At 44.0% G+C, this 24655-nt stretch overlaps 1 protein-coding gene across 4 annotated transcripts in view; it reads right to left on the bottom strand.

The window, feature by feature from the left end:
* Nucleotides 1–24655, bottom strand: part of RABGEF1 (RAB guanine nucleotide exchange factor 1) — a 125229-nt gene that overhangs the window by 62339 nt on the left and 38235 nt on the right. For 3 of the 4 annotated variants that reach the window (XM_073616755.1, XM_073616754.1, XM_073616753.1), the window contains exons 3-4: nt 19416–19585; nt 4964–5083 (exon numbers count right to left, since the gene is read on the bottom strand). In XM_073616755.1, coding sequence (XP_073472856.1) covers nt 4964–5083; nt 19416–19585 — 290 coding nt within the window. The remainder of the gene's footprint in view (nt 1–4963; nt 5084–19415; nt 19586–24655) is intronic. The other variant, XM_073616756.1, reaches the window with a different exon arrangement.

The following is a 24655-nucleotide window of genomic DNA, read 5'->3' as shown; positions in this document are numbered from 1 at the left end:
TTCAGTGAGCACTCCAGATCATTCCCTAAGCCGCCTACAGCAGTTCCCCTGTCTATATCACTGTGGCCAAAGTAAATAAGCCACTGGGCAATTCAACTCCATACGTTTTCACGGTGATGGCGGCTCAAGCTGCACAGTACCACCGATTCCCATTGTGCTGGTGACAGGTACACCCAGACCAAGAAACAGAATGGCGCTGTGTGGCCCAGCTTCCTACATCCTAGTATTCACTGGGTTGCTGATTCAGATGTGCCACAGTGAGGGAAACAGTATGTTGAACAGGGGAACTTGGTAAAGGGGAGCCAGGTCTATGTATAGGTCTACATATAAACAGTTACATGGAGGAAATGAGCTGGTCACGAGCATCGGCACCCCCGCAGTGCAGCGGGCACCCGTCTGCTATCCCGTTTAAAGGAGCCGACGTACAACTACGAAGTTTCACGGGATCGTGCCGACCTGCCATAGTATAATGATGGAGGCTGGTCGGCAAGTGGTTAAGGACATACAAACAGTTACATGCTCTTAATCTCATCAAAGCTCTTCTTTACCCACTTCAGCCCTGGAAGGATTTACCCACTTCCTGACCAGGCCATTTTTAGCGATACGGCACTGGGTTACTTTAACTGACAATTGCGTGGTCATGCGACGATGTACCCAAATAAAATTCATGTCCTTTTTTTCCCCACAAATAGAGCTTTCTTTTGGTGGTATATGATCACCTCTGCGACTTTTTTTTATGCTATAAACAAAAAAAGACTGACATATGTGAGGAAAAAAAAAAAAAATTAAAAATCAAATTTCTTCATCAAATTTAGGCCAATATGTATTATACTACATATTTTTGGTAAAAAAAAAACCCAATAAGCGTATACTGATTGGTTTGCACAAAAGTTATAGCGTCTACAAAATAGAGGATAGATTTATGGCATTTTTATTTTTTTTTTACTATTAATGGCAGCGATCTGCAATTTTTAGCGGGACTGCGACATTGCGGCAGAGAGATCTGACATCTAACTGACATTTTTGACACTTTTTTGGGAACCAGTGACATTATTACAGTGATCAGTGCTAAAAATATGCACTGACATTGTACTGGCAGGGAAGGGGTTAACAACAGGGGCGATTAAAGGGTTAACTGTGTTCCCTCAATGTGTTTCTGTGTGGGGGGATAGGCTGCTTGGGACAACACACAGATCTGTCTTCCTGCATAGCAGAAAGACAGGATCTGTGTGATCCCCTGTCGGAATGGAGATCTGCCTTGTTTACACAGGCAGATCCCTGTTCTGTCTCTGCGGGGAACGACTGCAGGCAGCTGGCAGACAAGAGTCCGCTGGACTTGCCGATTGGCTCCCCCACTGGCCAATGGGCCCGCACGCCCACAGAACGCTGTGTATGAGCCCAACGTACACCTAAGGTGATTTGCACTGCCGAGCCACCCTTCCGCAGTATAACTGCGGCAGCTGGTCGTCATGCGGTTAATTGCGCACAAAGATTACATGACAGGTTGGAAATTTTCTATAATAGCACTTTGTGCTTAGTAAGGTCTAAAGACAATGGGTACCTTAAAGAATTTTTTTTTGTATTATTTGTATTTGTATGTTTTGTCTAAAACAAAACTAAATAGACAGTAGTAAAATCTATGTAGGCAGAATAGAGTTCTACAACTTTAAAATTTAGTGATACTAATAGTTACATTTTCAAAAAGCTAAAAATTTGTTGATGCTACTATTACCACTGGAAGCTCCAAGGGTCCATTAATCACACAATACAGACACACATATAGGAACAGTACTGTAAGTAAAAAAAATTACTTGTGTCTTACCTGAAGCAGTGTTTACATGATCCCTCTTTGCCCCCACCAGAGGGAGCAGGAGGGAAGAAGAGACACGTTTATATTTGGATAACTAAGCAATGCATCTCTCTTCTTCCCTTCAGCTCCCTTCAGCTCCCTCCAGTGGTGGTTGAGAGTGGTTGCTTTGGGTTGAGAAGGATGAATAGACTCCTACCAGGATGAAACTTAAAGTATAACTAAAGACAAACTTTTTGTTTGGTTTTGGATAGAGTGGAGAGGGATTAGAATGCCCGACAAGTAGATCAGAATGCCCGACAAGTTTTATTGCTGTCTGTGCCCCGGTTAAGGAGATTCATCCTCTCTATCTGTTCTATTTACCATTATGATTGAAAGTGAAAGTAAAAGAATATCACAAATTTTGGGTTGTTCCCAGAAAAGTAATAGAGGGGAAATCTTCCAATGGGGAAACTAGTTCTGGTGGCCTGGGTGTCCCCAAGGAATTCCCCTAATTTGCAGGGATTTCCTCTCACTTCCTGTTTGGCTATGAGACAGGAAGTGAAGGGAAATCTCTGCAATGGGACACAGATGGCGAAAAAAGATCTGACAGGGGTTATAACCCTCCCTTGCTCTATCCAAAATGAAAAAAAACGGTTTGCTTATAGTTCTACTTTAAACATCAGCATAAGACATTCCCTTTAAGATTGATCTATTTGTGCAAACTGCAGAGACCAGAGACAAAGGAAAAATACTAAAAGTGCTAGACTTACACACAGGTTAATGGAACACACATACAAGGAATTATGCACCCACCTCTTAGCTTGTCACAAAGCACTTGCAAACCAGTAGAGGCAAAATGAAGTTAAATATGACAATGAACGCATTTAAAAACATACAAAATGGTTAGAACAAATAAAGGATTTCATGAAGTAAAATGAAAACAACACAATTTAAAGCAAACAATGAAAGTAGACAACAAAGGTCTAGAAACACACATGCAACAAATACTGCACACAGTAAAGGCAGAGTCAAAAAGACACCATCCTAACGGTATGGTATAGGAAAGAATACGCACCTAATTTTTCATAGGTTAAAATGAGCAGCAACCCACACAGACGTCTCTGAAATCGTCCCCGAAGTCGGGACTGACATGCGGGAATGAAATTGTGTGTGTTTAGCTGAATTTCATTCCCGCTGTCAGTGTGAACCTGGGCTAAAAATCCAACCAGGCAAATAGGCACCATCTATTGCACATCATACAGAGGTATCTTTAAAGTTCTAGCATCTTTAGAGCATTACTATAAACGCAGCCTCTTATAATGCTTTTAGCTGTCTAGGACCTTGGGCTTCAACGTTACAGCTGTTCTGAGAACTTTAGTGAATGTGGGTAGCAATGGTGACACCAGAATTAAGAAAAAGGTTGGTATTTTTTTTCCTGGTGTGTCCCTGATATTCTTCCCTTTTTCCATCTGCTCATTCCTCATTGGCTCAGTGAAGTCTGTTGCTTGTAGCATTCCTCTCCTAGACACATCCACCAATCTGGAACAGGTAGAGATGTTCAAGAGAATTCTAATGCACCGCATGCAAAAAAAAAAAACTGCTCCTGCTACTAGTTAAAGTGGGAGTTCCACCCAAAAGTGGTAGCGCCGTTTATCTTTCAGGGGAGCGGGTACCTGTTTTTGACAGGTACCCATCCCCACTTCTGAGAGATCTCGTTGCGGTGAGATCACTCTAAAGTTTGGCCCCCCTCCTCCTTCCCCCATCGCTGGGACATTCAGGAAGCGCAGCGTGCTTTGCGCATGAGCAGTAGGGAACCGGCTGTGAAGCCACAAGGCAAGTGTAAGGTAAGTGACCAAATATTAAAAGTCAGCAGCTACAGTATGTGTTGAAATCCACGCTCTTCTCCCTCTTCTCTGTGCAGTGCTCCCGGGACAGATCAGAGAGCTTCTGATTGGTCAGCAGCAGAAAGCATCACGCTTATACATCCCAGAAGCGCCACACAGAGAAGAGCATGGATTTCAAATCCCCGGACTGCTACATGGGTTGCATGGGCACCAACAGCTCAGCACCCATGGAGGTTAAATACAGTGGGTTCTGGGGGTGGGGAGGGTTTACAGTGTTCACAATTTTTTTCTGAAAAGGTAAGCTAACTCTTTAAAGGTTGAATTATTCCCACTGTCCACCAATCTGCATGACATTCTTCCAATGGGCCCCAATAAATTCCCTTTTAAGACAGCTAAAAAGATCAATAATGTCATGTTACTGGCCGTGCCAAGGTAGATGAGACGTCAAGCAGCCACAGCTTAAGGAACCCCTAACAACCTCTGGAGGAAGCCTGGGATTCCACAGAATGCTGGTTAAGAAAGGTTGGTCTAATATAAACTGTAAGTGGTGGATAACACTACTGTAAAACCATATTTACTTTACCCAGAGAACTTGGAGTGCATCAACATAAACTTAAATCTATGCTTCCAGAGCAACAGGAAGGCACCTACTTCATAGCCCAAGTGTTCAACACTTTAATATGCAATGGCTGCTTAAGTCAGCATGGAATTTTCTGGAGCTACATTTGTTGGTCTAAAGCCAACATATTTTTTAGATCTTGCAAATTATTTGGAGGCAGCAGCTATTACTTCTGACTGAAACCCGAGAGAACTGAAATCTTGTGAAAAATCAGATAATCACAAAGAAGAAACACACTTGGAACATATACACACACACACACACACACAAAGGGATGGATTAGGATTAAATGGAGATTAGTTATCAAAGTCTCCAGCTACTCAGAAGCACCTGAGCTGAAACTAAAACTACTAAAAGCAGTTACAGCTGATCACATACAGCCCACTACTATTCCAGATCAACAGGAGATCCAAGCTTAACAATAAAGCAGCGGCAGAGATCAAACACTGACTCTTCAACTCAGTGCAGCTCTGTTCTACATAATCAAGAAAAATATTACAGAGAGAACAACCTAGACAGGTTTTTAACAATTGCAGAAGTCATATCAATACTAAAGATGCTTAATTCAGATTCCCCTGTGTTATAAAGCAAAACAGAATCACTGATGCTTAGTACAGAGAGAAGAGTTGAGCATATCACAGACTCCAGTCTAGATTATAACAAGCAAGGATGTACCGAAGCAAGCAGACTGTACTGACTAAGCTGTGTTACCTTCAGCCGGGGAGGCCAGCTCCCAGGGAGGGACAAAAAGACCCTTCAAGTCCCTGAGAATATCAGCACTGCGCTCCCTCCCTCCTGCCTGCGCCGGCTTTACAGACTTTTCTTCAATGTCTGAGGAATATTCAGCAGCAAACCAGGTGGCAAATTTGGTTGAAAAAAAAAAAAAGGGTAGAAATAAGGAAAAACAAATAAATAAAAATCAGAACAAATGATTAAATAGGATCAATGATATAAGCTTGAAATGGACAGTAAACTCTCTTTAGCAGTCGGCATAGCATGCAAAAACTATAAAGGTCTGCCACCTTCATATTATTTTGTTAGTGTATATGAGCTCTCCTGCAAAGTTCATTAAGGCACACCTGCAGTAGAGTAGTGAACATGACGCTGTGTGAAGAAAAAATAAATGCTGTGCTGCTTCGCCCTGGTTCACATTGGAGCGATTTGACGTGTCAAATTGCATGCCAAATCGGCGGCAATGGCACTGTCCAAATCAGTGCGACACTGCACCGATTCCCAAAAGTAGTTTCGGTACTACGTTTGGCGACTTTGGGGTGCGATTTCCATAGACATCTGTGCAGCAACCCGCAGAGATGTCTCTGAAATCGCCCCCGAAGTCGGGACTGACATGCAGGAATGAAATCATGCGAGTTCAGCTGAACTCACACAATTTCATTCCCACTGTCAGTGTGAACCTAGGCGAAGATACAAAGTACTTTTGATGTATTGTGTTGAAACCCAGCTCTAATACTGTGTGCCTCCCTACTATTTAAAATGTTGCCAGAACACTACCCTCATAACCTGTCCAATTTGGAGTTGCCATGGTAAAATGCACATAAAAACCAGGGTAAATAACACAGGAGGCGGGCTCCATGTACATGGGAAATATTACATAAAACAACATTTAGTTAAAGTAAATTTCCATTTTTACAGTCACATTTGAGAAAACACCACTATACTGTGTCTCTGTTTCAAGTTCTCATCCACTCAGCATTCCTAAATATATATCGTTTTGCATTTTTTCTTAGCCACCTAGTTTCTTTGGAGCAGGATTATACATAGGGCCACAAGCAATTCTGAAGGATTTCAAAGTGAAAGTGGAGGGACAAACATAGGGAAAGTGCATTAACATACAATGTACCACCCATGCATGGAGACCTTTAACCCTTTGTTACCTTGTGATCACTATGACGACCAATCACAAATATAAACACTATAAATGTTTACATCTAGGAACCCACCCTTTCTTACAACTGTGGAAAGAGGAAGTGGGGATTTATTAATGAAAGGGAATAAAAGGATGAACAGCAGAGAAGATTCACGGCGAGAGGTTGTGATTGTGGGATCATTTTTTAAGCTTTTCACACTCTCGTCTCTTGTACATCCCATCTCCATCTATGTGAGCTGTATATTGATTCCTCTATCTCTCCAATTATGTTCGTAACACAATGCACAGCAATCCACATGCACTGGCAGTGTCCTTGTTTTTAAACTGCACCCCCAACACAATAATACAGTAACTGGTAATGCATCTGCACATCAGTGCACCATAATACACATGGACAAAACAATACAAATGTGTGATTGGGACATAAAGGGAATAAAGCGGAGAACTGGTTTACACGTCCATACAGGCTTACCACACATACAATTTCAAAACTAACCATTATTTGTTTTCAGTACACGCATACACATTTAAGGCAGTGACTGGTGGCAATGAAAAAAGAACTCCATGAATTGCAACAAACATGGTCATATCACTTTAAGAAAAAGAATCGGTCATATATTTGCTAACTTATTTAAACTAAACACTGCTAAGTTTCTTTCTTGTATACTACTTCTGGAAAATAGTGTCAGTGTGTCTAACTTTGGTCTATTTAAAGAAGCCAGCCCCCTAAAGCCACCCTCCCCATTTCAGCCAACTTTCAAACTATGCAATGCCTTCAGTCACTTTCTACATTTTAAATTCTTAGGCTCCCACACACTGATTTACAAGCTCTGATCCACACTGGAATGCAGAATAGAGACTAAGACCAAATATAGCTACGAAATAAAGACTGCACTGCAAACAACTTCCTAACTGTAAAGCATTTTGCTGGCAGGATATATGCAAAGTAATATACTAGTAAAAGATAAAAAGGGAACTGAAAGTGGTCAATTCTAGGTTAAAGTGGACCTTGTCATTATGTTGCAAAGAAGGATGAGAGATGGGAGGGATACCGTTCTTTTGCCATTAGGAAAGGCTTTATTGTATTTCACAAGGTTTTAAGTGATACTAGGGCTCCGGGCTCCATTCACATATATGTGAATCGGATACGTTCTGAAATGCATCCGATTTGCATGACATATGGATCCGGCATCCATGCGTAACCAGAACTACAGATAAGGATATTTAGGGAAGAAGTAATGTGTTATAAAAGTCAGGAGGAAGGTAGTGGTCAACCCAGGGACCAGTCAGTAGCGACCATTTGGAGACCCAAATCGGACTCCCATTTGGTTACGTAATGAGGGGTTGTATGAGGCGGCGGGTCTAACAATTGTAAATAGAAGGAGTAGATTAAGCATCCTGCATGGGGATAAATTTTGCAAATACATTTCAAACTGGTTAGGTAAGGAGGAATCTGAGCGCAGGCATGAGGAAAACAAAATGTTAAATTTGGAGGTAACAGAAAATTTTGGAGTTAGGGATTTCGTAGAACTCCCAGAGGGTGGGAAACGTCCTGAAAGTATCAGGGGTTGTAAACTTGTGGGCTCGAATGAGGTTGGCTAGAGACCACCCATGAAAGGAGGAAGGTGAGGTCCATGCTGGGTAAAATCGGGGTTTTCAAGATAGGCCAGGAGTGGGTTATGAGGAGATTGGAATCTGAATTTAGTTCTAAGAATATCCCACAACCACAAAGAGTGGCAAGTAACTGGGTTCCTTACTGTATTACAATCGCTTGGCGAAGCCACAGTAGGTTGGCCACAGAAGGGGGTCGCACTCTACGGATTCCAACACCACCCAGAGAGGGGTTACCAGGGGAGGCATGGTATTTTGTTACAAACAAAATATAGGTGTCTTGCGAGCCACAGATGGACTAATGCCTCTAAGGAGTAAACTATTTAAGCTGCAAGCACTGAACCACGTTTCATTGCGTGTAGATAGATAAAAAATATATAATAAATGTGCCCGCGCTAGTATAGTGTCACATATAAAATATATAAAAAATATTTTCACATATAAAACACATGTAATGTGATAAATAAAACCATACAGGTAAAATATAATGCAAATAACTATAAATGATAAACCACCAAGTGCATATAAAGGTGCAATCGTGGTAGTAACTAATAAAAGTGCAACGTGCTAAAATATAAATATCAAAACACTTTCCAGTGACAAATGAGTGTATATCCCAATTAATAAATACAAATCACAAAAAACGTGAATAAATAGTGTCCATAAAATGAATAAACATCATGCTTCTTCTGATGGGTGTATAAATCACAACACGTGAAAACTGTGCTCTCCCGTGACACCCCACATGTGCTTGCGCTCACCTTCAGTCCTGTGACACAGTAATTAAACGGTGTCAAAATAAGCATTGGGGCCACTCCTAGGCTCACTCAGGATACAATGATGCAAAGACACTCCTCCCAGGTGAAACTGCTAGGCTCACTCAGGTTACAATGGTGCAAAAACACTCCTCTCAGGTAAAACCAAGATCCAAAATCATAGAAAAAACAAACAGAGGGACTCCATAGTGCAATATAGCCAGGACATTTATTAAAGAATAAGCCCTCCAAGAGGGTACTCACATTGGATGGGTGCTAGAGTGCACCAGACTGTACAGGTAAAATAATAAGCAGCTGATCGTATGGCGTGCGGTATGGCATGTGCAATCCTCCTCCTCTGCTGACAGCTTCGTCCTACCCCTCCCCGACGCGTATTCGGCACAGGGGTTTCGTGCCTTCCTCTGGGGGATAACGTTATACAGTACAGTCTGGTGCACTCTAGCACCCATCCAATGTGAGTACCCTCTTGGAGGGCTTATTCTTTAATAAATGTCCTGGCTATATTGCATAGTCCCTCTGTTTGTTTTTTCACCGTTATTTTGACACCGTTTAATTACTGTGTCACAGGACTGAAGGTGAGCGCAAGCACATGTGGGGTGTCACGGGAGAGCACAGTTTTCACGTGTTGTGATTTATACACCCATCAGAAGAAGCATGATGTTTATTCATTTTATGGACACTATTTATTCACGTTTTTTGTGATTTGTATTTATTAATTGGGATATACACTCATTTGTCACTGGAAAGTGTTTTGATATTTATATTTTAGCACGTTGCACTTTTATTAGTTACTACCACGATTGCACCTTTATATGCACTTGGTGGTTTATCATTTATAGTTATTTGCATTATATTTTACCTGTATGGTTTTATTTATCACATTACATGTGTTTTATATGTGAAAATATTTTTTATATATTTTATATGTGACACTATACTAGCGCGGGCACATTTATTATATATTTTTTATGGTATTTTGTTAGTTGGGCCAGTTTGGACGTCAAATAGTATTCGGCGAAGTGTGCGAGTCCGAGACCACCTTGAGGTTTAGGAGAGTACATGATTGTTCTCGCCACCCGAGGCCTAGCTTTGCCCCAGGTGAGCACCCTATGTTGCAATATTCACAGGAAGCGAGAGGGCACTTGGATAGGCAGAACCCAAAATAGGTACAACATTTTAGCTACAGTGAGGCGTCCCAACCACACCAGGGGCATAACAGACCAAAAGGACATAAGGCTATTTAAATGGGTCAGCATAGGCGGGTAGTTGATGGAGTACAGGGCAGCAGGGTCGGCGGTAAGTTTAATACCGATGTGCAGGAAAAGATCTGGACAGCCGCACTCCGGAATGAAACGTGGCGCGTTTTGAATAAAGAAGATTTTATTTGCTCATTCCGGAGTGCGGCTGTCCAGATCTTTTCCTACACGTACACAATTATATCAGCAATTGCCAGCACCTGGAGCTCTCACCTCTTCACAAGTGGAGGACAGGAGATTTGAGCCTGAATAGCCTGGAGCGGTGGTAAGTATCTCTGTTCAAGTTTAATACCGAGGTATGAGATATATCGAGGTGACCATGAAAATGGGAGGGTCTGCTGGAGTTGTGATAAAATTGGTTGGGGTAAAGAGACAGTGAGGGCTCTGGATTTCTGCAGGTTCACAACTAAACAAGAAATTGCCGTGAACTGGTCCGGGGTTGAAAGAAGGTTGGGGGGTAGATGTCAACAGGGAAGAGAGGAAGAGGAGGATGTCATCTGCAAAACAGACATAACTTGTGGTGATGGCCACCCAGTTCAAGTCCTTTGATATGCGGATTGGAACGTATGAAATGAGCCAGGGGTTTCAATGGCAAGGGCAAAAAGGAGTGGGGATAAGGGGCAGCCCTGTCTTGTTCCTCAACAAACTGAGAAGAGGTCAGCTTTAAACCAGCATATTTGAGATTTGCTGGGGGGGAGATATATAGAGAAGAGACCCAGCGGAGAAAATACGGTCCAAAGCCCCATCTTCGCAGCATGAATTGAAGATGTTGCCAAGAGAGAAAGACCTTTTTAATATCCAGAGATACACAGCATGTGGGTATACGACATGAGCGGGCCGCGTGGGTTAATAAGACTGTCCTGCTAGTGTTCTCTCCAATTTTTTCTCTGGGGTTTAAACCCAACTTGATCTTTATGGATGAAAGACCCTATAACCAGATTCAAGCAGGAGAAGATAATTATTGCTACAAGTTGAATATCTATGTTTAGTAGAGAAATGGGGCAATAATAGAGGAGGAGTCTGATTGGGGTTTTGGGAGCTTGGAGATAATGGCTGTGAGGCAGTCAGTATGAAAAGAGTGACCTTTACCACTTCAGCCCCGGAAGGATTTACCAGGCCATTTTTTTGTAATATGGCACTGCGTCGCTTTAACTGACAATTGCGCGGTCATGTGACATTCTACCCAAACAAAATCTATGTCCCTTTTTTCCTCACAAATAGGGATGAGCCGAACACCCCCCTGTTCGGTTCGCACCAGAACATGTGTACAGGAAAAAAGTTCGCTCGAACACGCGAACACCGTTAAAGTCTATGGGACACGAACATGAATAATCAAAAGTGATAATTTTAAAGGCTTATATGCAAGTTATTGTCATAAAAAGTGTTTGGGGACCCGGGTCCTGCCCCAGGGGACATGGATCAATGCAAAAAAAAGTTTTAAAAACGGCCGTTTTTTCAGGAGCAGTGATTTTAATAATGCTTAAAGTCAAACAATAAAAGTGTAATATCCCTTTAAATTTCGTACCTGGGGGGTGTCTATAGTATGCCTGTAAAGGGGCGCATGTTTCCCGTGTTTAGAACAGTCTGACAGCAAAATGACATTTCGAAGGAAAAATTCCATTCAAAACTACCCGCGGCTATTGCATTGCCGACAATACACATAGAAGTTCATTGATAAAAACGGCATGGGAATTCAACACAGGGAAACCCCGAACCAAAATTAAAAAAAAAAAAAATGACGTGGGAGTCCCCCTAAATTCCATACCAGGCCCTTCAGGTCTGGTATGGATATTAAGGGGAACCCCGTGCCAAAACAAAAAACGGCGTGGGGTCCCCCCAAAAATCCATACCAGACCCTTATCCGAGCACGCAACCTGGCAGGCCGCAGGAAAAGAGGGGGGGACGAGAGTGCGGACCCCCCTCCTTAACCGTACCAGGCCACATGCCCTAAACATTGGGAGGGTGCTTTGGGGTAGCCTCCCAAAACACCTTGTCCCCATGTTGATGAGGACAAGGGCCTCATCCCCACAACCCTGGCCGGTGGTTGTGTGGGTCTGTGGGCGGGGGGCTTATCAGAATCTGGAAGCCCCCTTTAACAAGGGGACCCCCAGATCCCGGCCCCCCCCCTGTGTGAAATGGTAAGGGGGTACTTACCCCTACCATTTCACTAAAAAACTGTCAAAAATGTTAAAAATGACAAGAGAGTTTTTGACAATTCCTTTATTTAAATGCTTCTTCTTTCTTCTATCTTCCTTCATTTTCTTCTTCTTCTGGTTCTTCTGGCTCTTCTGGTTCTTCCTCCGGCGTTCTCGTCCAGCATCTCCTCCGCGGCGTCTTCTATCTTCTTCTCCTCGAGCCGCTCCGCACCCATGGCATGGGGGGAGGCTCCCGCTCTTCTCTTCATCCTCTTCTCTTCTTCCTTCTTCTCTTCATTTTCTTCTCCGGTTCGCTCCGCACCCATGCTAGCATGGAGAGAGGCTCCCGCTGTGTGACGGAGTCTCCTCGTCTGACGGTTCTTAAATAACGGGGGGCGGGGCCACCCGGTGACCCCGCCCCCCTCTGACGCACGGTGACTTGACGGGACTTCCCTGTGACGTCACGGGGAATGCCGCAGGGAAGTCCCGTCATGTCCCGTGCGTCAGAGGGGGCGGGGTCACTGGGTGGCCCCTCCCCCCGTTATTTAAGAACCGTCAGACGAGGAGACGCCGTCACACAGCGGGAGCCTCCCTCCATGCCAGCATGGATGCGGAGCGGCCCGGAGAAGAAAATGAAGAAGAGAAGAAGGAAGAAGAGAAGAGGATGAAGAGAAGAGCGGGAGCCTCCCCCCATGCCATGGGTGCGGAGCGGCCCGAAGAAGAAGAAGATAGAAGACGCCGCGGAGGAGATGCTGGACGAGAACGCCGGAGGAAGAACCAGAAGAGCCAGAAGAACCAGAAGAAGATGAAGGAAGATAGGAGAAAGAAGAAGCATTTAAATAAAGGAATTGTCAAAAACTGTCTCTTGTCATTTTTAACATTTTTGACAGTTTTTTAGTGAAATGGTAGAGGTAAGTACCCCCTTACCATTTCACACAGGGGGGGGGGGGGCGGGATCTGGGGGTTCGCTTGTTAAAGGGGGCTTCCAGATTCCGATAAGCCCCCCACCCACAGACCCCCACAACCACCGGCTAGGGTTGTGGGGATGAGGCCCTTGTCCTCATCAACATGGGGACAAGGTGTTTTGGGGGGGCTACCCCAAAGCACCCTCCCAATGTTGAGGGCATGTGGCCTGGTACGGTTCAGGAGGGGGGGGGGGGCCGCACTCTCGTCCCCCCTACTTTTCCTGCGGCCTGCCAGGTTGCGTGCTCTAGTAAGAGTCTGGTATGGATTTTTGGGGGGACCCCACGCCGTTTTTTTTTTTTTTTTGGCGCGGGGTTCCCCTTAAAATCCATACCAGACCTGAAGGGTCTGGTATGGAATTTAGGGGGAACCCCACGTCATTTTTTTTTTAAATTTTGGCCGGGGTTCCCCTTAATATCCATACCAGACCTGAAGGGCCTGGTATGGAATTTAGGGGGACTCCCACGTCATTTTTGTTTTTTAATTTTGGTTCGGGGTTTCCCTGTGTTGAATTCCCATGCCGTTTTTATCAATGAACTTCTATGTGTACTGTCGGCAATGCAATAGCCGCGAGTAGTTTTAAATGGAATTTTTCCTTCGAAATGTCATTTTGCTGTCAGACTGTTCTAAACACGGGAAACATGCGCCCCTTTACAGGCATACTATAGACACCCCCCAGCTACGAAATTTAAAGGGATATTACACTTTTATTGTTTGACTTTAAGCATTATTAAAATCACTGCTCCTGAAAAAACGGCCGTTTTTAAAACTTTTTTTTGCATTGATCCATGTCCCCTGGGGCAGGACCCGGGTCCCCAAACACTTTTTATGACAATAACTTGCATATAAGCCTTTAAAATTAGCACTTTTGATTTCTCCCATAGACTTTTAAAGGGTGTTCTGCGGCATTCTAATTTGCCGCGATCACCCCAAATTGTTCGCTGTTCGGCGAACTTGCGAAAAGCCAATGTTCGAGCTCATCCCTACTCACAAATAGAGCTTTCTTTTGGTGGTATTTGATAACCTCTGCGGTTTTTATTTTCTGCGCTATAAACAAAAAAAATAAATTAATTAATTAAAAAAAAGCGTCAATTTAAAAAAAAAAGAAAAAAAAAAATCTTTTTTTACTTTTTGCTAAAATAAATATCCCAGATAAAAAAAAGAAAACCAAAGAACTAATTTCTTCATCAGTTTAGGCCAATAAGTATTCTTCTACATATTTTTGGTAATAAAAATAAAAAAAAAAATAAATAAAAAAAAAGATCGCAATAAGCATATATTGATTGGTTTGCGCAAAAGTTATAGCGTCTACAAAATAGGGGATAGATTTATGGCATTATTATTATTTTTTTTTTACTAGTAGTGACGGTGATCTGCCCCGGGTGTCACACATTGGGGGGAGGGGGGGGGTAAGCAGGGTCGCTGATAAGGGAGAATCGCCAGTCCTCCTGTACTGAGTGCCAGCTCTGCAGGGGTGGACGAGGTACAGCGGGCGAGGACTCCCACATCCTGTCCACCAATAAGCTAATCCCCCGCTGTGCAGCTGTTTAGAAATAAAACTTCTCCAGGTCCCCTGTGTTCAGTGGGGGCCGGGGCACAAAGTGCACTACACAGTTGAAGGCCGGCCTTTTCTATATCAGTACACCTGAGCCGGTCGGTAGCGCTGCTGCGGATTAATCCAACTTAAACTCGAAAGTGATGAAATAGTCCGCTTTCTGTCCTCTGGCCCCCACTGAACACAGGGGACCCAGAGAACTTTTTTATTCTAAATAGCTGCAGAGCAGGGAATTAGCTTATTGGTAGACAGGATTTGGAGTCACTGCCCGCTCTACCTCGCCCCCCCAGTTTCCTCCAGCCCTAGTTGCCCAGGAGGAAGGGAGAGAACCAGATGTACCAGCGGTGCACAGCTGGTCCCGGGCTCCCAGCTCCAGAGGAACCACCTGCAGGAGAAGCACTGCACCTTGGCCCCAGGTAGAAGCTGCGCAGACCAGGTGCTGGGTGGAGGGACCAACAATGCTGCATTTGAACTCTTGACACATCTGAGGGGCCCCCCTGCTGCCCCCCATTGATGGGCACTGGCGAGGCTGCAGTGACGGGCACTGATCAGGCTGCAGTGACGGGCACTGATCAGGCTGCAGTGACGGGCACTGATCAGGCTGCATTGATAAGGTTGCATTGATGGGCACTGATGAGGCTGCAGTCATTGCCATGAAACTTTTGTAAAGAGGAGGAGTTAGTAAGATGACCACACCCATGTGGGGGTGCCAGAAATATTTCTGCACCCAGGCGTCTGTGACCCTAGGATTAGCCCTGTGAGAGGTATTGCTGTAGATTAGGGTACATTAGTGTTGCCCTCGAGTAAACCACAGTGGATCACTTTTCAGAGGGTGTTAGACAGGTGGCAATGAAGCATTATATTGCCTCCTCACCATCCTATTTAATCCCTAAAAACCTGCACCACCTCGCTGCAACTGTGTTCATTGTACATGGTTGTGAGTCCTTACCATTCAGTTGTATAACCCTCTTACTTCATCTGCCATATTCAAGTAACCTGTTCATTCTCATAGTACTGTCCTTTTTTTGTTGTTTATTCCAAAGTGGAGTGGGATGCATTTAATCATGTATGCAAAAAAGGTATCATACACAACTAGCTACATGCAAAATTGTATCAATTAAAGGCAATCTATGGGGAAAACATAAGCCAGTCTGGGGGGGGTGCAAGATATAGGATCTGCCCTGGGTGCCAAATGCGCTAGGTGATGGACTGTTTCAGCTCTGTTCCTGTGAATTGTGTGAAGGAGGGTGTGTCCCTTACCTCCAATCAGCTGCAGAGTGTAACTTCAGCTCCCCACACTCTGCTTTCTGAAAGCTCAGACAAGCTGTATAAATTCTGGATTTTGAACCAATGTAGAAAAGAGATGGCTGCAGTTAAACAGGTACAACTTATGCAGGGTTGGTTTTATTTCTGTGTATCACCTGAGGCTAGTTACTTCACTGGGTATTAGGGGTGCTGAACATAATAGCAGCGTCGACGCAATGCGATTCAGACGGTCACGATGCTGGGAGTCGGCCGAATCGATCTCTGATGATGTCATTCATCGATCTGTGGGGTGCTCTGCCTCTCTGGGAGAAACACAGAAGCAGAGCCTGCCTGATGGATAAAGCACCCCCCCCCCATTCACTGAAGCAGAAAGTCAGCTGTTGAGCTGACAGCCAGTAAAGTGCAGGGAGAAGGTGCGCAAGGAGACCCGACATCAGGAGAGGCTTTACTGGAGGCACTGGAAGGATCTCACCATCCCTCTGCCCAGACTCTGGAGGAATTCTGACTTTAATATCAAGATCCACCCAGATGCCTTAGCTAGCAGCTGGCTTAGTCTAAGCGTGCCACAGAGAGACTGAGCCAGCCACCCCCATCCCCTCCATAGCCCAGTTCTCCCATGAGCGCTGGAGGGGCAGAACAGAGAGTGGCGACTGACAGTTCATGGCTCTGTTCACTGAAGACCGAGCGGTCATGTGATTGATTCGGTTCTCGGTCTTAGAGCCGGCAGATGATTGATGCTGCATCCTTCTAGGTAGGGGAGTATAAAATGTTTATGTATTTGAATAACCATAATTTTCTTTTAAGGGTATATGATTGGCCTGATAAAAGCATATTAAAAAGGTGTCAATTTTATCCCCAAATATTTTGGTTCTTTGCCTTGCCATCACTGAATTCTTTCTACTTGCCCAACATTTTTCCTGAAGACTGGCCACCAAAACCTAAAGCATATTCAAGATGAGGCCATACCAATGTTTTGTTAGGACTAGAATTATCAAATATCAAGGATCAAATGCTTTAGTAAAATCTAGATTAAATATGCTTCATCATCCAATTTCTGACTTACTTTTTCATAGAACGAAACCAGGTTGGTCTGACAAGAACAGTCTCATAAATCCAAGCTGGCTGTCAGTTATGACACCTTTATCACAGGCAAACTTCTAAAAAGCATCCCTTACCATCCCTTTAACCGCTTGCCGACCGCCCGTCGCAGTTATACTGCGGCAGAATGGCACAGGCAGGCGAATCGCCATCATGGTACGTCAGTACCATAGACGGCCACTAGGGGGGCGCGCGCCCCCTGCTCGCCCATGGAGCCGATGCGAGTGCCCGCTGGTCTCGATCACCGCTGGGCCCCCGCGATCGTTTGGGGCACACGGAGAACCGGGAGCTGTGTGTGTAAACAAACACACAGTTTCCGGTTCTCTGAGGGGAGAACTAACAGATCGTCTGTTCATACACAGTATTTCCCTGCACAGACCGCCTCCCCCTTCCGTTAGAACACTTCATAAGACACACATTAACCCCTTCATTGCCAGTGACATTTTTACAGTAATCAATGCATTTTTAATCGCACAAATCGCTGTATTAATGCCAATGGTCCCAAAAATGTGTCATAATTGTCCAATGTGTCCGCCATAACGTCACAGTCACGATAAAAAAAAAAAAAAAAAAAAAAAATCGCTGATTGTCGCTATTACTAGTAAAAAAAAAAATATTAATAAAAATGCCATAAAACTATCTCCTATTTTGTAGACTCTATAACTTTTGTGCAAACAAATCAATATGCGCTTATTGCGATTGTTTTTACCAAAAATATGTAGAAGAATACGTATCGGCCTACACCTTACATACTATGATATATGCTACAAGAGACTTAGGTGTGACAATATAGTAACTAGGGTTGCACTGATACTATTTTTTACCAGGGAGTACTGTTACCTTTGGTCAAGTACTCGCTGATAGCGAGTCTTAATACCTTTGCAGTGCGATTTATACCCATACAAAATGAATGAGCACAAAGAATTGCACGCGATTTGAACAGGAATGCGGTGCTATTCCTGTTCGAATCGCATTAGGTTTTTCACCCCCGGCTCCCGTGTGAACCCAGGCTGAAATCACTATGACAAGCCTGGGTTCACACAGGAGCGGTGGGGGACTAAATGCAATTTGGACAGGAATTCCTGTTCAAATTGCATGTGATTCTTCGCAGTGCGATTTTAGACCATTCTATTCATTTGGGCTAAAATCGCACCACAAGGGTAGCGGTTTTGGGTATCAGAGCATTTTCACGGGCACTCAATGAAAATACTCAGGATCTGTGCAACACTAGTTGTAACTCAATAGTGTAGAAATAAATTGCTAATGAGAATATTGAAGAAGTTAGTGTCACACAAGTTGTATTATTCTACCCAGGGCTAGACAAATCCCAGTTATGTTACCAGTAGAAAAGGTTCCCTGGTACCCTGTTCATAAACTACCCAATACAGACCTGCATGTCAGATAAGTGACCTGCAGCACAGAGTGCACTGTTGGGAAGAGAAACACAGAGCAGATTACAGCAAGCCTTGCCCCAGCAGTGCGCAGTATGGTAGGTCATTTGTCTGAAAAGTAGGTCTGAATGGGGAAGCAATAAAGGATTACCACTGTGGCCAGCTGCTCTAAGGCAGAAACGTAATCACAAATCACCATACATACCACCAAAAATGACACAAGAACAGGGGGAAGGGGCATGACCATTATGGCAAAGAAGGTAAGGAGAACTGTAAATTTTGTAAATGGTTGCACATGTAGATGCTTGTTGTGGGTAGGGTTTAAATATAAGAACTGTGCATATGGCTGTTATGGAAAAACGGTAAAGACAACTAAATCTAGGCTCCTGGTGAAGAGGATGGAGAACATCAGATCAACGCTGAACTTTACTTATGCGTGCTTCTGGCTCCTAGACTTTGGCTAGATTTGCCTAGACATGACTACAGTCAACTAATCACTGGTGTGTACTGGAAGGCTTGCACGGAGCTTTTGTGCATATGTTACATTATTTCTCCCACCACTGTTTACCTAAGGCTACAAGACAGACTAGCGTAAAAATCAAGAGCTCTCAAGATATTTTCTTACCATTTAGTTAGTAGCGGACTGGCAGAAAGTACCTAAATCTCAGTGGAGACACTAGGCTTGTCTCATTTAAAGTCAACAATGTCTACCACTCACCCCATTCTTCACATCATTAGGTTTACTACTAAGACCCCTTTCACATTCACAGTGCGGCCACGTTAGCGGTAAAGCGCTACTGATTTTAGCGTCGCTTTAGCGGTTCTTTTCGTCCGCTAGCGGGTCGCTTTTAACCCTCGCTAGTGGCCGAAGAAAGGGTTAAATGTGCTCGAATATCGGCGCTTCGGCAGTGGTGCCCATTAATTTTAATGGGCAGGGGCGGTGGAGGAGCGGTGTATACATTGCTCCTAAACTGCTCCAAAGATGCTGCTTGCAGGACTTTTTCTAACACCCTGGAAGTGCACCAATCCAGTGTGAAAGCACTAGGGCTTTCACACTGGGGCTGCAGGGGAGGCATTTTTTAGGTGGTTTACAGGCGATATATTTAGCCCTTTAGTGCCTGAAAAACATCTCCAGTGTGAAAGAGGTACGCTTTAATCTTTTTCTAACAGTAAAATGGAAGAAAAGATACATTATAATTATGTGATACATGAAATGTAAAATATTACCTTTCTTCTGCACACTTTTGGATGAGGCAGTGAAGAACTTTTTTACAGTCGTAACCTTTCGTGTCTTTTCATTAGATTTCTTTTCTTCAAACTTGGCAAAACCAAGTGAAGGCTGACCTCCCTGGGCACCCTGGCTGCTGGCATAAGCCTCCTCTTCTTCCCGCTGCAAGCTATAGGAGACACCAAATATCATAAAAGGTCACACAGACTTTAACAGCAACATTGTGCAGTGTTTGCTAAAATAACATTGACTTATGGATGGGATGGTAAGTCAAGCATCAGCTCAAATACTGGCAAATCTAACAACCTGCTTGAATGAAGGTCAACATGACTTTTAAAGTTTACTTTTGAAAGCTGAAAGAAAAAAAATTACAGAACCAATTTTATGACACAAAGCACTCTGGTAAAAATATGGATCTATAAGTCTATGCTGAACACTAAAAATTTGATTTCTTTTTATTTGTATATAAAGTTTTTATTGGTTTTCAATATATCAACAAAACAGAGTTATCAAAATAGAGGTCATAGACATATTGACATATGGTATGATCATCCAGGATTGAAAGGCTTAGGCAAGAGCCAATTTGGCTGTTAGCATCTATCAGGTGTTTTGTATGTAATTGAAATTAGGACGAGGGTGCCTCGCCTAGCTCCAGACACCCCCAATGGGATCACACTGTGCCCGGGGCGAGGCAAATGCACCCCTTGCCCATACCATTCGTAATCCTATAGAAGCTTTCATAGTGTAGATTCTTAGGTAGTTTGGGTTAACTAATGCCTCGTTTCCACTGAGCGGATCGGTTCAGGTTGGTACAGTTTGGAAGACCTAGAATGGTCCAGCCTATTCAGGTGGGAGTTTCCACTGCAAGTTGGACCACCAGGGGCCATACGTGGGTTTAGAAAAAATGCCTAGCATGGCATCAACCATACCATTTTCTATGGCCCCACATCTGAAGCAGGACCCAGAATGGTGCGGTTCAGTTCGGTTGTATGGGCCGCTTTCATAATGGAAACACTCAAAAGAGCGTACTGTACCGATCCGCTCAGTGGAAACAAGGCATAAGGGACCGGTCCTTTGAAGCACCTCAGCCTTGATAGTAATTCTGAACCTGGTTATGTTTAGGACCTCTTTAGGTCATACGGACCCTATTGTGTGATTAATCAAAATTGTGGGGTGTGTAGAGTACATGAGGGGAAGAAAGAAGAGAGTATGGAAAGAATAGAGTATGGAAAGAATAGAGAAGAGAGAGTTGCCAGCCTGTGGGATGTCAGCCCCAGTGTTCAGGGACTGTTGTTGCCGGGTAGCAGGGAAATGCTCATGTGTTGGGCCTAGGGTTCCCATGTCGCTTTGAATTCTTTGGTTGTGTCCAAGATGGAACTTACTATTTTTTCTTGGGCCATTATCCAGGAAATTTTCCTGTTCGTGGATAGTAGTGAGACCTTGGGTCGTTTCCAGGCCTTGGCTATAGAGATTTTTGCCCCAGTTAGGATAAATAGGATCAATTTGTGAGTGAGCTTGGGGATACCCGGGATGAATCCATTGAGCAAGGCTATGGACGGGGTTTGGGGGACAGCGCAGCCCGTGACCTTGCGAATGAGGTGGAAAATATTTCAGAACCCTCCGAGTTTTGGGCATTCCCACCAGTCGTGTAGCATAGAGCCCAAGTTCTAACAGCCCCTGAAGCACAATGGGGAAGAGGAAGGGAATAGGGATGCTAATCTAGTAGGGACAAGGTACCATCTCGTAAAGAGTTTAATGTTGGCTTCTATGAGTGAGGTATTGAAAATGCCTTTGAGTGATCTGCAGAATGAATTGTGCCAGTCCTCCAAGTCCCATGTGATTTGGAGGTCTTTTTTCCAAGCCAGCATATAAGGTAGTATGTTAGTGTTCCTCGCAAGTGACGCATAGATTACAGCTATCCCTCCCTTCTGCTCTTGATTTTTTTTTTCTACATACTTACCTGTAAAATCTATTTCTTGGAGTACTTCACTGGACACAGAGCAGGTTATAATCATGACAATGCGGGTTATATGCCACCTATAGGTGAATGGACACTTGCCGACCAAACAGGAAGTCCTCCCATTTATAACCCCTCCTACACACGAAGCACTTTTGTAGCAAGCAATGAAATTCCAGAAAGAGGGGAGGGACCTCTGTGTCCCATAACGTACTCCAATTGATTTTTTACAGGTAAGTTTGTAGAAAAAAAATCAAATTTTCTTTATCGTACATCACGGGACAAGGCAATAAAAACTGGAGTGGTGGGAGACCCAACAATAATCCAAATTTGAATATATTGTGTGGTCTATATGAGTTTTTCAATAATACAAGCAATTACACCATTAAGTCTAGTTTTCTTTTCAATTAACCCGCTTGGTTACCCATCTTTGGGAGCTTTACTTCCTTTAGGTATAACCTTAAATCCTTGTTTTTTCAAATATACCTGGTTTAAAGACAGAACACCCATCGATGTTGGAGACATTGGTTTGGTGATCACAGGCCTACCCTCTTTTCTTTTACTCATTAATGCAGGACCTGCTCTTCTGCTCATAATACGTTGCAGCCAAAGGCAGTATCCTACGTGGCTCTGACATTCACTTGGTAAAACCTTGTGAATGTATGCATCGAAGACCATGTAGCTGCCTTGCAAACCTGAGTCACTGACACCTGATGGCAGATAGTCCAATACGCCCCCACACTCCTGGTAGAGTGTGCTCTTCCCAGAAAAAGTGGGACCTTACTCTTGAAACCATAAGCTTGAATGATTAACGGGCGGATTCAATGAGAAATCGTTTTGGATGCTGCCTGCCCTTTCCTGGGCCCACCTAGCAGAACAAACAAGGAATCAGTCTTTCTAATTTGTGCCATCATTCTCAAGAAGACTCTAATAGCCCATACCACATTCAGGGCATGTAGAGATCTTTCCCTTGCCGACGAAGGCAATACAATGTAATGATTCAAATGGAAACTAGAAATCACTTTAGGAAAAAAGAAAAAGGATGCTGCCACAACACCACCTTATCCTTATGTAAAACTAAAAATGTCTCTCTACAAGAAAGGGCTGCCAGCTCCGACACCCTCCTTGCAGATATGATTGCCACCAAAAACAGAACCTTCTGAGTCAACAGGACTAACGAGCTTCCCCAATAGGTTCAAAAGGTGACTTCTGTATTACTGCCAAGACCAAATTCAAGTCCCAAGGACACCAAGGGTGTCTGACAGGAGGAACTGTATGCAACATTCCTGCACAAAAGTACAAATCAATGAGTGAGAAGCAATGTGTCTCAGGAAAAAAGTGTCCAAAGCTGAAATCTGGCCCTTAAATAGTACCAAACAGCCAGCTTTTTCTCCACTCCGGATTGGAGAAAAGACAAAAAGTCTACCTTTTACGTATTTCCATGGATGTCATTTCCGGACCTCACAACAGGAAATATATGCCTCCCAAGTTCTGTATTAAATGTTCCCGGAAACCAGTTTTCTGGCATTCAACATTCAGGGGATAACTGCGCCCAATTCCCCCCCATCTGTCAAGATTTGGGTCTCAATAGCCATGTCGTCAAATTCAGCAACCGTAATGCCAGGTGCAATATTGGCCCCTGAGAGAAGAAGATGTCTGGGCGTCTTGGCAGAGACCATGGACTGTCCACGGTCAGATTCACCATGTTCGCATACCAGGCCCTCCTGGGCCAAGCAGGATCTTCCAAAATGACCAGAATTAGTTCCTCCACAATCCTGCGTAAGAGACACAGCAGAAGCTGAATCAGGGGGAAAAGCGTCCTCCCACCGTGGAGCCTGGTTGTCCACTACCTCAGGGCAAGCTGTACCGCCTGAAGTTCCAGGATATTGATTGGTAAAATGTTTTCCTGTGGCGACAACGTCCCCTGCAGCGCAGCCCCCCCAACCGGAAAGGCTGGTATCGGTGGTTACTAATTTACATACTATCTAGAGAAAAGATCTTTCTTTCTCCAAATTCTGAACTTCTAACCACCAACTCAAGCTCCTCAATACCCCAGGGGACAGAGACATGTGGCAATCTAGTGCCGGAATCTTCTTGTTCCAAACAGACAAAATGTTCTTCTGCAAAGGTCTGGAGTGTAACTGTGTACAGGGAACTGCCTCGAACGAGGACACTATTTTCCCCAGTAACCTTATGTAGAGACGTATCGAAGGATACCTTCTGCTTCTTAAACGCTGATCCTGATCTCTTAGGGGGCAGCTTTTTACTGGAGGCAGAAACACTTTTGCCTGAACTATGTCTAAGACCACCCCCAAATACTCCAGGCTTTGTACTGGCTCCAGAGCTGACTTTTCATAGTTGAGCAGCCAGCCTAGGTGTTCCAGAGTATGCACCACGAAAGCCACATTTTGCCTTAGGCTTAGAACAGATTGGTCCCTGAGCAGTAAATCATCCAGATAACCTAAGACCAACACTCCCAGAGTTCTGAGCAACCCTAACACTGGAGCCAGAACCTTCGTAAATACTCGGGGGGTCATGGCCAGCCCGAAAAGGTAGAGCCATGAACTGAAAATGTCAAGTTTCTACTGTAAACCCCAGAAACTTCTGATGAGAGAGAAATACTGGCATATGCAGGTATGCAACCTTGATGTCTATAGACGCTAGAAGATCTTCTTCCTGTGATGAGGCTATTACAGACTGATTCCATCCAAAATGAATGGATATTTAGGAACTGGTTAAGTCCCTTGAGATCTAGAATAGGTCTCATGCCCCCATTTGGTTTTGGAACCATGAACAGGTTTGAATAGAAAGCCTGGAATCTTTCGTCTGCTGGAACTTCCATAATCACTCTCTGGAGTAACAGCCGATCAAGTGCCTGAAATAAAAAAATAAAAAACTTTCAACAAATTCATGGGAGCATTTGACCTTAAAAAATGGGGAGGGGGAAAGACCCAACATTCAAGTCTGTACCGTTGAGACGCTGTGGAAATGACCCACTTGTCCTGGATCAGTTCTTCAGTCACTAAACTCTACGCACATGTGTACTGACAAAAGACCCATGCGTGGGATCTGCTGAATTGAATCCTTAAGGGCATCAACTGAAAAACATAAGGCACATGGTAAATCCGCCAAATCATCAGCAGAATCCTCCCCCTGACCTGAAAGTCTTTTAAACGAACCACTTAACACGGTCTTTCAGACTCTGACAAATGCCAATAGCAGCCACTGCCAGCTGTGTGGCTGACCCTGCCAGAGAAAAAGGAGGCTTTAAGGAGTGATTCT

Source organism: Aquarana catesbeiana, linkage group LG02 (assembly GCF_042186555.1).
Source record: "Aquarana catesbeiana isolate 2022-GZ linkage group LG02, ASM4218655v1, whole genome shotgun sequence".
Taxonomy (NCBI): Eukaryota; Metazoa; Chordata; class Amphibia; order Anura; family Ranidae; genus Aquarana; species Aquarana catesbeiana.
Note: the sequence above shows the minus strand (reverse complement) of the source record. Positions and strands in the feature narration are given on the sequence as shown.